This window comes from Mytilus galloprovincialis, chromosome 7, assembly GCF_965363235.1.
Source record: "Mytilus galloprovincialis chromosome 7, xbMytGall1.hap1.1, whole genome shotgun sequence".
NCBI classification, from domain to species: domain Eukaryota; kingdom Metazoa; phylum Mollusca; class Bivalvia; order Mytilida; family Mytilidae; genus Mytilus; species Mytilus galloprovincialis.
The window spans coordinates 34101054-34116570 of NC_134844.1; the positions used below are offsets into that span (position 1 = coordinate 34101054).

At 32.1% G+C, this 15517-nt stretch overlaps 1 protein-coding gene across 3 annotated transcripts in view; it reads left to right on the forward strand.

Annotated features, from left to right (window-relative positions):
- Window positions 1-12177, forward strand: part of LOC143082836 (uncharacterized) — an 83550-nt gene extending 71373 nt beyond the window's left edge. Inside the window, exon 5 of one of the 3 annotated variants that reach the window (XM_076258793.1) lies at window positions 11906-12177. In XM_076258793.1, the coding sequence (XP_076114908.1) occupies window positions 11906-12162 (257 nt within the window). In that variant the 3' untranslated portion in view covers window positions 12163-12177. Of the gene's footprint in view, window positions 1-3068; window positions 3781-7334; window positions 8168-11905 lie in introns of those variants that run through there. The other 2 variants (XM_076258791.1, XM_076258779.1) reach the window with 2 other exon arrangements.
- The last annotated feature ends 3340 nt before the right edge of the window (window positions 12178-15517 follow it).

Here is a 15517-nt window from a genome sequence, read left to right on the forward strand (position 1 = left end):
ACGTCTTCAAATTGTTTTTGTCTTTGGATGGAGATGGGACATTTTATCAGAATAAATTCTAACTTATACAAAATATGTCCAATGATTCCTACTGTCAACCAACAAGTCCGACATGGCTAAGGATATTTTAACGATTTTCTTGAAAACCGCTTTAGACTGAGATTGGCAATGAATTGTTATCATAACAAGTTTAGGACAAATCAGAGTTATATATGATTGCTGTTAATTGAAACATGCTGAAAAACTAAATATCTTGAGCATAGATTCTGTTTATGATCTATGGCTCCTTACCTCTCACCCACTTATATCATAAGTTATTAAATATACCTAGATATTTTACGATCCCCACACAATTACCTAATGGTACTTAGTATGAGTATTCTTATGTGTCATGGCAATACCTTTGTTGTACTAGAATGTGTTTCCTTTACATTGGCAGATCCAGGGGGGGGGGTTTCGGGGGTTGGAACCCCCTTTTTTTGCCGATCAATGCATTTGAATGGGGAAATATAGTTGGAACCCCCCTTTGTCCTGGGTTGGGATTCCCCCTTTTTAAAATGGCTGGATCAGCCCCTGCTGTACCTTTCCTTTATCAGAGTAAGTTCGATACATTCTATAGATAAGGGGAGACTTATTTGTGTCCATTAAAACACCCCATCGTAGTTGATAATTCTCTTATGAAGATCATACATGCAAAAGTCAAATATCATATATTTTGAAAGTATTTCGTGGTGTATAAAGCGTTGTTAAATATTACAAAACTTAACCAGTGGTTTGATTGGCATTGAGACAACTATCCACCAGATACGAGCACCCTTTTTATACTTTAAACATATTTTATTTAAAAATTCATGTACATGACATATACATATTAATACAGTAATACATTAATACATTAATACAAAGGGATTCGGAAACAGGTTTCCCTTTATTAATACCGTCTCACTGTCAAAAAGCTAAAGGAAAATAACCGCTAATAAAAAATAGATTTTTCTTCGTCGATCAGATCTTTTCTACATGTATGTGCCGGTGGCGGTGTGAGTTTCAAAGACTTTGTCAAGGCTTTTTCACCCAAATCGCGATCCTAGCCATAAAAGACGTTATATGCCAAATCGTTTTGAATCTACGGGAAAATGTTTAACTTGTTCAAACGTTTTCGAACAAGGGAGTAATTATTACACTCCAAAAGAAAATGCATATTGCTTGATTCTGATGCAAGTACAGTTATTACTTTCTATGTAAGATTTCTCTTCAAGAATTGTGCATTTAAATTGCTACACTCTTTTAGTTAAAACATACTAGAACACACCCGCGAAATCGCGGGCATTCAGAGCGTAGTTTAAAGTATGTAAAGTGTTGTTGGAAGAATTTTGTAAAATATTGAATGACTGGAGAATTTCAGCAAAAGTATCATAAGTCATAGGTTATTAGGGATAGGAAAATGTTTTTTTTATTCCTCCTCCTTCATTTCCAAAATTCCGAATGTTTGGTTTTCTATCAATTTCAATATGAAAATTCATTTAGTATGTTATGAACCTTTAAGTAAGGAGCCTGTGATTCAATGGCTGTCGTTTGTTTATGTGTTACATATTTGTTTTCGTTCATTATTTGTACATAAATAAGGCCGCTATTTTTCTCGTTTGAATTGATTTACATCGTCATTTCCGGGCCTTTCAAAGCTAAGTATGTACATAGTATGTACATTGCTCGTTGTTGAAGGCCGTACGGTGACCTATAGTTGTTAATTTCTGTGTCATTTTGGTCTCTTGTGGAGAGTTGTCTCAACATGGTAATCCTACCACATCTTTTTTTTGTAATCAATGAATTTTGTAAAAGATTTAATGACTGGAGAATTTGAGAAAAGGTATCAAAAGTTTACATGAATAATTTTAGCGCTTATCTGTATATTATGAACATTCATTACTATATAAATAAAGTGTATTTACTTTCAATTCTAAGTTGACTATTCGATCCATGGTGGTCAATTGATATAGTATACAGACCCTCTCCGTTTAATAAACTCTGACCGTCGTGGATAGTAAACTTGAAAATGATAGCAGATAGAATTAAAATGCACTTTATTCGTAGTATATGTATGATCATGTATGGTCAGAGTATACAGAAAAACGCAAACCGGAAGTCTAATCTGACTTAAAATTTCGTCCAATGACGGGACAGTATTTGGATGACCTTTTTTCTCGTTTTTCTCCCAAAATAACTCAATCTGAATAATCATTTGAATAGATGACAAATGCGACTATGTACTGTACCTATAGGACACAGAGGCGTGTTGATTAATTTATTGTGGAAAGAAGAGAAGCGGCACACAAAATGAGGTTTTCTCGTTTAATAGTATAGATTAATAGTATAGATATGTCTCCTATTTGCATTTATTTCTACAAATGCCAAAAGAATAAAGACGTATAAATATTCCGTTATAATAGAATCTTTTCAAATTTCTGCAAAAGTGGGAGGGTTAGCTAGTTGTAAATCAAAGTTAAACCCATATATTTATTCGGAAAATGCTTGTACAAAGTATATTTACTGTACAAAGAATATCTTTTAGTTGGTCGGCATTGTCGAATGTATGGTTGTGTCAGTTTTAATAGAATAACCCCGTTTGAAACAACTGTGGAGTTTAGTATGTTTGTCATCCGGCACAATTTTTGAACCAAGGATATGTATAGTATACGAACCCTTCTATAAAGTAAGGTCACATAATACAAAACATAAAAGAAAGTTTGATCTGATGCGACAAACAGAATTTAAAGATACAATTTTAATTATTTTCATGACAAAAATGATAAGATATGTTTTAAAATGTCACATAAAACTTGTCGAATTTCATCTAACAAATGTATCTGCATCTATGCTAGCCAAGGGTTACGATCCAATCTCCTCCTTAGAGCATACGAGGAGGGGAGTAGATAATAACCATTGGCTAGCGTAGATAATGTATCTGCTTGTGCGTTTCAATTTGTCGTAAAGTTTTTAAATTTATATTTTTCTGTAAAAAAAGTACATTTGAAAGTTTATTATTTTCCTGACGCTATATTTTATAATTTCAGATGTACTATTCCCATACCTTTCAAGTAATACTAGCAAGCTTCAACATACCGGTGGAGAAGAGTACAAACATCATTATGTAGGAGACGTTCAACATACTCTTGTTTCTATTGGTGACAAGAAGGAAAAGCGTTGCCAATTCTGTAGGCTATCAAAATGTAAAACGAAAGCAGGCTGGGATATACTCACTCGATATAAGTGTAAAGAATGCGAAATTCCATTGTGCTCCGGAATGCAAACTCCTCGTAATTGTTTCGAAAATTTTCACGAACAATTTTTTAATGTCAAGTTTTAAGGATGTCAGGAATAATCAATCAATGAAGGCTACTGTGTTTGGCCATTGAGATGAATTTTCATTTGCACTGTATACATTTTCATTCCAACTGCATAATTTCCATTTCTACTGTATATATTTTAATTTGTATTATATACATTTTAATTTGTACTATATACATTTTAATTTGTATTATATACATTTTAATTTGTATTATATACGTTTTAATTCCTACTGTATAATTTTCATTTTTACTGTACACACTTCATTTCAATTGTATTTATATTTTTATTTCTGCTGTATACATTTATTTCTACCTACTGTACGATATTAAAAAGGAAGAAAAAACCAAGACAATGTTTTGTAATTATTGACAAAAGATTTGTAATCATTTCTAAATGTAAAAGGTAATTACGATAATAAAAGATATAACTTAATAACTTGTGTCATGTTATTTTAGTACGCGTACGTTCCAAATACTCATATGGTCTGGAACATGAACATACTGATGATTTCCTATCTATATTTGAATCCGTAAATATCTATGCTGAAACGACTCTGTCGTCCCTTTAGCCACTTATAATAGGAGCAAAGCTTGTTTTCTCTATATCCTATGCACCAGTATGGATATTGTAAATCATAACTTAAGTTACAGAATGAAAAGTTGATATAACACACCAAAGGAAATATTTATATTGACTAATTGATTGTTGTTTGCTGAACATTCAGTTGCATATGTTTCATTCATAATCATGACGAATAGATTCAAAGTCTGTGTGAATATTTTTTTTTACTGTTGTGCTCTAACATTTTTTCTACACATAGTCAAATAGTTAAAATAGATGGAATCATGGAAAATCAAAACAAAACTTATGGATTTATTAATATTCATATATTTAGCATTTGATTCTGCATGTTAAGGTCTGCTAACTTACAATACACTTGATTTTGAGACCAATTTGGTCTCAATTGACTCCGTTTACCATGCAGCATGTCATGCATTGACTCCTCAAAGAGACCTTTGTATGGGTTATTTCAAGAGCAGCGAGTATGAAATTCTCACCACACAACTCTTGAGAATGCTAATAATGTAAAGCTTATTCATTTCGACTTAGACATGGGTTTGACTTAAAAATGGGTTTGATGTTTTTTTCTGGTTTGTATCGATCTAATGAGTTAAGCCCCTGTTAACTGACTTTTATAGTTTGTTCTTATGTTGTTCAGTAACACCATTGGCCTTGGTTAAGAGAGAGTTGAGCGTTCCGAACCTTGTTTAACCCCTCAACATTTTTTATGTGTCTGTCCCAAGTCATGAGCCTGTAATTTGTGGTTCATGTCTGTCACATACGATTTTCGTAAATTGTTTTGTTATGTTAGTTTTTTTCGATTGAATTGTTTCATTATTTACATGTCGTGGCCCTTTATAACCGACTATACGGTATGGTATTTCTCTTTGTTGAAAGCCGTATTATTGTCTATAATTGCTTACATCCACTTCATTTGAACTTTGGTGGATAGTGGTCTCCTTGATGCAATAACACATTCTTGTTTTTGCATAATTCTGTCATATTTCCACAACTGCATGATACAGTCTAATACTGAGCATTGATACACAAACACAAACTGGCTTTTTATGGATATGATTATGGTATAATGAGAAAACTAAAATTAGAATATAATCCATTCAGGTGTCCTCATATCAGTTTAATGACAAAGAGAATAGCACTAAATGTTAGGTTGAAGTATATGAATTTGAATTTTAGATATTTGACTGATACATTTTACAAAATATCATTTCCACAGTGTGTAATTGTCCTAATACGAGAATTTATCGAGTCAATAAAATTCATTTCTGGTGAGGCGAAGCCAAATCCGATATGAATTTTATTGACCCGATAAATTCTGCATTAGGACAATTGGACACTTTGTAACGAATTTTTCCTGTTTTTTTATATTACATATTATTATTTTCAAATTCAATATTAGGACAATTTCAACAAAACATATTTTAGATATTTAATCTAAAACTGTGAAAAATTAAAAATAGAATGAAATTCAAAACAGTGTGGCTGTGGCCATTGATTGACACATTAAATTCATCCATTGACTGGGACAATTTAGGTGAACGTTTGTATGTAACGATCATTGCTTACTGTGTACTTTTTAAAGACACTTAAACTATGGGGTCACCAAAGGTTCTCAACACCTTAATAAAGTAATTCGAAAAAATTAATCAGAAATAACACGATGTTTTGATTTATATCAATTATTTAAATCAAAACATAAAGGTTATTTCTGATTAATTTTTCGAATTATTTTATAATTAAATTCGTTAAGAAACCTTGGTGACCCCATAGTTTAAATGTCTGTCGTAGGTACGTCGTGAACAGTGGTCGTTACAGACAAAAGTTCACGTAAATTGTCCCAGTCAATGGATGAATTTAATGTGTCAATCAATGGCCACAGCCACACTGTTTTGAATTTCATTCTATATGGACTATAAAGCCACTCATTATTTTATTAGGTCAATGGTGTAAGGGAGACAATTCCAATTGACATAATAAATAAGGGAGATAATTTCAATTGACGTAATAAAAAAACGTACTGAAATTTATTAGGACAAAATCAGGCAATCAAATTGCGAGAAATTATTCTAAATCAGGATAATATGCTTTAATCACCTGGTGTAAGAAGGTATGTGTCAAAAAACTTATAACTTGTACAAAAACCCTGTACAAAATATAATTTGTACAAACTAACATTTATTACACAACATATTTATTTTCATATATTTCGTAGGTTAAAATGTTACCTTTTACCATATTGTTCAGTTGTTTGGGTATTGTGTTCTGTGACGTAATAATGGAGACCTCCCATGTAGCTCACAGAAAAATACTCCCTTTACAGTGTTTTAAGTTTTGACATATTGTGACCTATTTCAATCAGTTTTATTTGTCAAGAGATGATATTCTACAGACAAAGCGGCATAACTCAGACCGAAATATAAACGAAATCTATTTGTTGTTCACTAATACATGGCAGATTAAAATTTTGTTTCCGGTAACTGATTGAAAAAAAATAGATATATGCTTATAGTCAAATTGTATTTTTGATACAGATAACTATAAATTACACAGTTTTGCTTTTCGTGACAATTGGAAAATTGAGTTGAATCACATATTTTAAAGGTGTACATTCGGACGGAGTTGGTTGACCGTTATGGAATAACCGTTTCACAAATGATATCGGATATGTTTCTTACGTCGTTTCTACAATCCCCTTCCCTTTCATGAATGTGACCTACCGAATTATACTATTTATCGGATTTGTTATCACATAAGCAACACGACGGGTGCCACATGTGGAGCAGGATCTGCTTACCCTTCCGGAGCACCTGAGATCACCCCTAGGTTTTGGTGGGGTTCGTGCTTATATTTTAGTTTTCTATGTTTTGTCATGATTACTATTGTTTGTCTGCTTGTCTTTTTCATTTTTAGCCATGGCGTTTTATGAGTTTGACTGTCCCTCTGGTATCTTTCGTCCCTCTTTTCTGTCAGGGTTCATTTGACCTTTACCTCAATTTGTTGTTTTTTGTTGTTATTTTTTTTTAGGGGGGAGGCTTTATAACTTGCTGTTCGGTGTGAGTCAATGCTCCGTGTTGAAGACCGTACTTTGACCTATAATGGTTTTCTCACACCATATCTTATCATTATTATATCTATTTGTTTATTAGATAAGGCCTGTTTCTCAGATAATGTAGTAATATGTCAACTATTTGTGTGGTATGGAAGGATAAGATGTTTTTGTTAAAAAATACACGGTTCATCTGATCTTGACTTTAATTTGTAAATCAGTGATAAAATTAAGTTTCCTGCAAGGTCTGTTTTCAAATACTATATGCAATAGGTCAACTATATATTAATAATGTATCCAAATGACATTTGTTAAAAAACAGAGTATGTTTTGTTGTAAATGCAATTAATTTCTGTTTCAGTGACCGCTAGAAATATCCAGGCAACTCCAGGAGCCCAACCATCTGGTGGTCATTTGCCAATACTGACCGGTACCAGGAAACGTTGTCAATATTGTTGGATGAACAAGATCAAGACAAAAAGAGGATGGGATATCTTCAGTGCTTACAAGTGTAGCCAATGTGATGTTTCATTGTGTTACACCTACCGAAATTGTTTTGAAGTTTTTCATACGATTTTCAAAGATAAAATCAATGACAGTGAATGGATCGCACAATTTCACCGAATGTAGCCAACACAGTTGTAACTTTCGTCTTTTTTTCTTTGTGTGTTTTTGTTTTAGAAATGACTACAATTTTATATAGAATATCATTTGTGCTAACTATCACTTAGATTTTAGTTCTTAAGTATTTGAATATAAATTATAATGGTATAAGGAAATCTGTTTCTGGTAGTTTCATTTAAGTTATACAAATACATGTGGTTATACAGAGTTATTAATATTGTCAAAAGCGGGAATCACAGTTGACTAGAATTAACTAGACGACATAGGATATACACCTGGAGCTCAATAGTCTGAAACCTTCAATAACTCTTTGGAAAAGACATATATTTCAGTGGCAAAGAGTATGTTTATATTATTCTCTGTCTATTTTGATGTTTATTTTTACTAAATTAAAAAAAAAACGCCTTTTATTTCAGCTCTTTGTATGCTAATACATCTAAAGAAAGTATCTAATCGATTTTAAACCCCGTGTAATCATAGGCTGAATTACTTTCTTTACAATTTATCCTAATTAGATGTTAATGTGATATAACACTAATAATCTTATGCTTTATTAATGTTAACAAATTGCATATATTTTCATGACTTGTCAATGATTCCACCTCTACCTATCCGAAACAAACAGAAACATTCATAGATAGAAGTCGTAAACCATGTCAATATTTCTACACATTTCTAACATATGAAAAATGATGGGATGTCGGTATAAATGCATCCAGTGTAATGTTCCTCTTTGTTTTGATGTATACCATAATAAGAAATGCTTTGTGGTGTACCATTTGCATGATCTTGGTCTTCATAGACCACACCCAAACAATTGATTGGTTTAAATTGGATTTTTTTTTACTTCACAGTTCATTACGTCGCTGTTTAAAATCTACTTGGAAGTACTGCGGTTGATCTCTTTGTACAATTTGGTCTTGTAATGTTTTTACATTTGAAACTATGATATTGTTGTTTTTGATATGGATGAATCTCTCCAGGCACTCTTCCTTTCTCCGCCAAAAAACCCTGGCCACCACTAAATAACCAATAGTACTGAAAGTGGCGAAAAACACAAAAACATAAATAAAAAATCGATCAATCAATGTTTCTAAGATTTCTAAGATATACTAGAGTGATTATGTGATATTCAAAACATGGTTTATGTCTATAGTAATCTGATACACTGATAAAAGGATATGGTCAACCAACTATTGGTAGAAGGTGTTTTAACAATGTTTATTGTATACTGACCTTTCTATCTTTATATATCGATCGATATTAATACATTTTAGGTTGAGTACTCAGATGGCGGTAAATATATAATATTAATGTCCCAGTCGAAAGCTTGGTTACTCGTCAGTAATTGTCTGTATTCGTTTCTTTTGTTTTGTTCTGATTGTAATATTGCGCTTAACACTGATTCTGGTTATCTATACATAATCTTTTCACAACGCATTGTCTAGTAGAGTCACTTGCATGTTAAAAATGTTACCTGAAACTAATGTTCAGTGGTTGTCGTTTGTTGATGTGATTCATAAGTGTTTCTAGTAGTGGGACCGTTACTGTTATGGTTATAACTTATGATATTGATATAGAAAACAATATATTCATTGTAGTATGTTAGGGGAATTTTATAATATACCGTTATTTACACGCCAAACCGGTTACCAGAACTTATGATACACCAAACAATGTATCTTACATCTGAGAAACAGACAATATATGCCTTCAATTTTAGAATTTATTCATACATGTTTGTAGTATTCAAAACTGTCAGCCATAATATGCTCTTCAAGGGTCAAGTGTCATTCACCTTTTATTTGATACTTATTTTAAAAAAACAAAATATATACCAAAATTCCAAATACAGCCAAATTAATCTATTCCTGGGATAAGAAAATCGTAACTAATGACCTTACATGTTCCATTTGTTTGTCAGACTTCTTTGACTTTAAATTAGATATAGACATTGCTAGAGATTTGAAATACACTTTTAGTTTCGAATGCTTACTACTAAATTGTAGGTGTTTGGTTATTGGCATTGATACCTTATTTACATTATAAGACTTTTCTATAATCATGGTCCATTTCTTTTCTTGATTGAAATTTTGAGTATACGTTAACTTTCAGATCTGAACTTGGCAATACTGTTTTGCACTATTCGTGACAATACCATATGTATTATGTTAGAAAGAAAGGCACTCAATGGTTCATTAAGATAATGCATGATTTCAAGAATTTACTTGTACAAGGAAGGTTTTAAGTATTTGTTAGTGCATATATATACGATTTGTACTTGTGCCGAGGCAGGACTATACATTACCATAATGTGAATGCTTTGAAGTATTTTTATCCTTATAAAAATAACCAGAATATATATGTTAATATGATTATATACTGTTGAAAGATACCTGTTAGCTTGATAGAGATTACTATTTTAGGCTTAGGGTTCTGATTTGATTGATACTATTTTATTCACATTTAGAAGGTGAAGGATTACAGATTATTAACACAATTTAGAAATTTCAAATAGTTTCTGACTATCTGATTTTGCATGTAACAGTCTTTTTCTAATTAGTTATCAAAGGTACCAGAATTATAGTTTAATACGCCAGACGCGCGTTTCGTCTACATACATGTAAGACTCATAAATAAAGGCAACAGTAGTATACCGCTGTTCAAACTCATAAATCCATGGACAAAAAACAAAATCGGGGTAACAAACCAAAACTGAGGGAAACGCACCAAACATAAGAGGAAAACAACGACACAACACCACAATGTAACACATACAGAAACGGACCAGGCATCAGACAAAATCCCACGAGAAAACAAATATAACATCAAACCAAATACATGAATTTGGGATAGACAAGTACCGTGACACGTCTTATCGCAATGTGAATTTACACTCAAAATTAAGAGAAAACAAACGACGCAACGTTAAAATGTAACACACACAGAAACGAACTATAATATAACAATGGCCATATTCCTGACTTGGTACAGGACATTTTTAAAGAAAAAAAATGGCGGGTTGAACCTGGTTTTGTGGCATGCCAAACCTCCCCTTTTATAACCATGTGAAATATAACATTAAAATGACAACTCAACACCACAGGACTACAATATAAATAAATTGGAGAATACAATTGACAAAGAAGCACACGAACAACAGCCAACAAAAGGCAACAAGTTGAAAATTTTAATACACCAGAAGTGCATTTTATCCACACAAGATCTACTATTGATGCCCAGATACAAAAGTTTGAAAGCCGAAACAAGCACAAAGTCGAACACTATCGAGGACCAAAAGATAAAAAAAGTTGTGCCAAAAACGGCCAGAGTTTTCTGTTAGTTACCAGAACATCCTTATTATTTAGAATAATTTATAGTTTTGCCAACAGTAAATTTATAAAATTACTAAACAAAAGCTGTACATGATAGAACTGAAATATTAACTAATTACAGGAAACAACTGAAATACATTACATAACCAGACACATCCGAACAAGCCCAAAGTGACGCTCAGATCAAAATAGTTATAAAGCCGAACAAGTACAAAGTTACTTATTTTATTTCAAAAAATCATGTACATGACATACACATATAAATGCAGTGATACAATATTACAAAGGGATTCGGAAACAAGGTTTCCCTTATATTAATCCGTCTTCCTACATAAGTTGAAGAGCATTGAGGACACAAAATTTCAAAAAGTTGTGCCAAATATAGCTAAGGTAATCTATCCTGAGATAAGAAAACCCTTAGTTTTTCGAAAAATTCAAAGTTTTGTAACAGGAAATTTAAAAAATTACCATATAATTGAAATTCATGTCAACACCGAAGTGCTGACAGCCATCACATATACTAGACGTGAGACCCAGTCCGTCAGTTTTCTCGTTTGAATGGTTTTACATTTGTCATTTCTGTGATTTTTATAGTTTACTAGGCGCTATAGGTTTCGCTTATCGTCCAAGGCTGTACGGTGATATAAAGGTGTTATCTTTGACGTCGTTTTGTCCATAAAGAAGAGTTGTTTCATTGGCATTCATACAATATAATTTTTATATAAGTCTTATATAGTCATTGTGGATAGAAATAGAAAATGTCTATAATGGGTTTTATATTTCGAACCATTCAAAAGTAATCCAACATAGTCATACTTTGAATTAAGTAGATTTTACCACAGGATTGATATTGTTAAAATGACATTCTTATGTGATCCCAATTTATAAACAATGTACGTATTTGTTTATTTTCACGATATTGCAACTTCCATAAACTTTTACTCTTATAATGAAAATAATCTTTCTTTTGCAGATGGTTTACTGGACCCTGGTATCATGTCAGTACCTATGTCTACAGATCATACATCAGTGCTGGTAGATGGTAACCACAAGCGATGCCACTACTGTATCAAGATTGGTGCCAAGACTAAAAATGGATGGGACATATTCACCAGATATAAATGCAGTTTGTGTAACATACCACTTTGTCGTGGAAGTAGGAAGTGTTTTTATTTGTATCATGCAGCTCTGTATCATAAAGGTGTTTTTCCCGGTAACCAGGATGCCTGATTGTTACATGCAGCTCTGTATCATAAAGGTGTTTCTCCCGGTAACCCGGATGTCTGATTATTACATGCAGCTCTGTATCATAAAGGTGTTTTTCCCGGTAACCAGGATGTCTGATTGTTACATGCAGCTCTGTATCATAAAGGTGTTTTCCCGGTAAACAGGATGTCTGATTGAATCATGCAGCTCTGTATCATAAAGGTGTTTCTCCCGGTAACCAGGATGTCTGATTGTTACATGCAGCTCTGTATCATAAAGGTGTTTCTCCCGGTAACCAGGATGTCTGATTGTTTCATGCAGCTATGTATCATAAAGGTGTTTCTCCCGGTAATCAGGATGTCTGAGGCAGCATGCTTTTTCAAATATATAGACTTAAACTTCTGATGTTTTTTTTTGTAATTGTGAAATATTTGACTGTGTGAGTGAGCTTTATAAGAAAAATGTTTCTAACGGAGAATATTCCTACTGCATTTTGAATATTGCAATGTTTTTCATCCATTTCGATTCATTAGTAGTTTTTATTTAACCTGCAAGAAACATATTTTTCAAGTTCATGATCTATGATATAAATGTTTGATCAATGTACATATTATTAGAGACAGTTTCTACTTTATTTACGTCACGTGAAGCCATTATATGACCGTTGATAAGATTAAATCCGAATGAAGAAGTTTTTTTCACCATGCCTATTACATTCTTATTTGTAACAAGAGTAGTTAAAGTGCGTCTGTTTAATTTCGAAGTGATAGTGAAAATGATTCCAATTTTTTGAACTTTACTCAATCGCAACCATTGGATTTAGAACCCACGCCCCTTCCGTTTTGTTTCCTCCCACACTGAATGACCAAAACTTATGTAATTGAATTGACTCAGTGACATATATATTGTTTGTCTTGAAAATAAAAAAAGGACCTACAAAGTTTAGCTATTATTCTTAAAAATAAAGTAGGTGATGAATATCATTTCTTGTTTGATTATACATTTTTTCCAATAAAACGGAAAGAAAAAAAAGTATGTTTACCTTTTAATCGCATTACCAAACATAATATTGAAATTTTATTGAGTGTGAAATTCTGACTTTTACGATGTTATTTTCACGGTTGCTAAGTCTTTCCTTATTACGGTGACAAAAGCTTTTCTTTAATATGTATTACTTCTTGTATAAATGTTAATGAATAAATGTTATGAACGCATTAATTTGTTACTTTGTAATATTTGAATGTTAATGTGTTCTCCTGTTGGGGTCGGTGAAAAATATTAACTTGAAACTTTGCTAGAATAAACCATAGAATTATTACATCTATGAATAAACTAATCTTGTTTATCCGGAAATGTATAATCTGAAGTTTTTATTCAAAAGTTGAAAATGCTGGAAAGGGATGTGAAATATACGTTACATATAGCAAGATATAAGTGGTAATTTCATGCAGCAGACATCTAACATGTAATTTGAAACTTACAAATGTTGTAATCAGTTAAATCCTATTTAGCTTTAAAGTTTATACAAGATATCCATATCCATATTGCCGTGTAAAATATATTGTTCTTTCTATCTCTAATATGTCAAAACTGTTTGTCATTCAAGAGGTTGATAGAAACATTCGCTAAAATCCTTGCATATATGAAAACAATCTATTTGAGAAAACACTTAAGGAAATTTTATTTTGAGTTTTTTATACTGCAATATTATTCACAGTTTTATTGATGATACTTTTTGTCACGAATATAAGCTTTTCATATCCTTAGACATGTTAAAGAGATTAAACTCATAAAACATTGTCGGTGGTTATTTCTATGAATTTCAAGTTAAAATTCGATAATCAAATGGCAGTAATTTATACTTTTAGAGAAGGATAACACAAATTGTAGAACCAGCATCAATTAAACAATTACTAGTAACAAAAAGCAACTATAAAACATTAAACAAACTGTTTATTTGATATCATTAGAATTATGGCCATTCAATCCCAAAAGACAACTACTAGTGAGCTGTCCTCACCTCCTGTAATGCATTTTCAACATTATCAATCTCTTATCTTACTGTATAAGTAGCCCTTCTTATAGAAGGAGTCATGATGTCTATACTCTTATCCTACTGCATAAGTATCCCTTCTTTTAGAAGGAGTCATGATGTCTATACTCTTATCTTACTGCATAAGTAGTCCTTCTAAAAGAAGGAGTCATGATGTCTTCACACCCGTTTAGCTCCACTTGGAAATTCACACACCCTCATCGAGTATGTTGGTAGGCACTTCAATGAATAGTGAATGTTGAGTCAAGAACAATGCTCAATGTGACCAAGGTTATCTGCTTGATTCCATCTTTCTACCATTTGGGAGAGCAAGGAAATATTACTACGAAACTACTCCTTTCTGTATGAGACATTAATCGTCCGAAGGATTGTGCAATACACCCATTATAATGCTTCCTTTTACCTTATTTTATTGAGTTCGTGTCATTGATTCCCTGTCATATTCTGTATGTGCCTGTCCTCGGACCTTGTAATTCAATGTGTAGGACTATTTGATTTAGAACAGCTTTTCTTTCGGGAAAATGCAGATACAAATATGTTTGTGTATATCAGTAGGTTTTTAAGAATTTCTAGTTTGAAAGTAACTTGATGCACGAGATCAATTATTTATCTCATTTGAACAATATTTTACGGCATTTGAATTTGAGTATTGAAAAGGTTTGTTAGGATTTCTTTTGTGATGAATCTCTTATATAGTATTTAGCTTTGATATTAGACAGACATTATGAAATAAACTACTGTCGCGTTTGATGTCTATTAATAAACGTATATTTTTTATATAAAAAAGACCGTTAGTTTTCTTGTTTAAATTGTTTTACATTGTAATTTCGGGGCCTTTTATAGCTGACTATGCGGTATAGGCTTTGCTCATTGTTGAAGGCCGTAAGGTGACCTACAGTTGATAATTTCTGGGTCATTTTGGTCTTTTGTGGACAGTTGTATCATTGGAAATCATACCACATCTTCTTTTTTTTTTATGTATATTGGAATCAAGGTTAAGGTACTATAGGAAACATATGCGATAAAAAAAAATATTCTCGGTTTCTGTTTAAAAAATATTGACAAACATGCATGTAAGGTAAACCTATAATAATATTTCAGCATGTATCAAATAAAGTAAATATTTGTTAACTTCGATATTACATCATTGTACTTTAATTGTTTGATTCTTAATCATATTAATGAATAACAAATAAGAACATGCTTCCTTGTAATGTTTTCCTACATACATGATGTCACATAAATTACATACTTTTAAAAAATTAATGTAAAACTATTGACAAAAATGTTTTCGAATAATGTGTCTACGTGATTTGTGAATCAGTT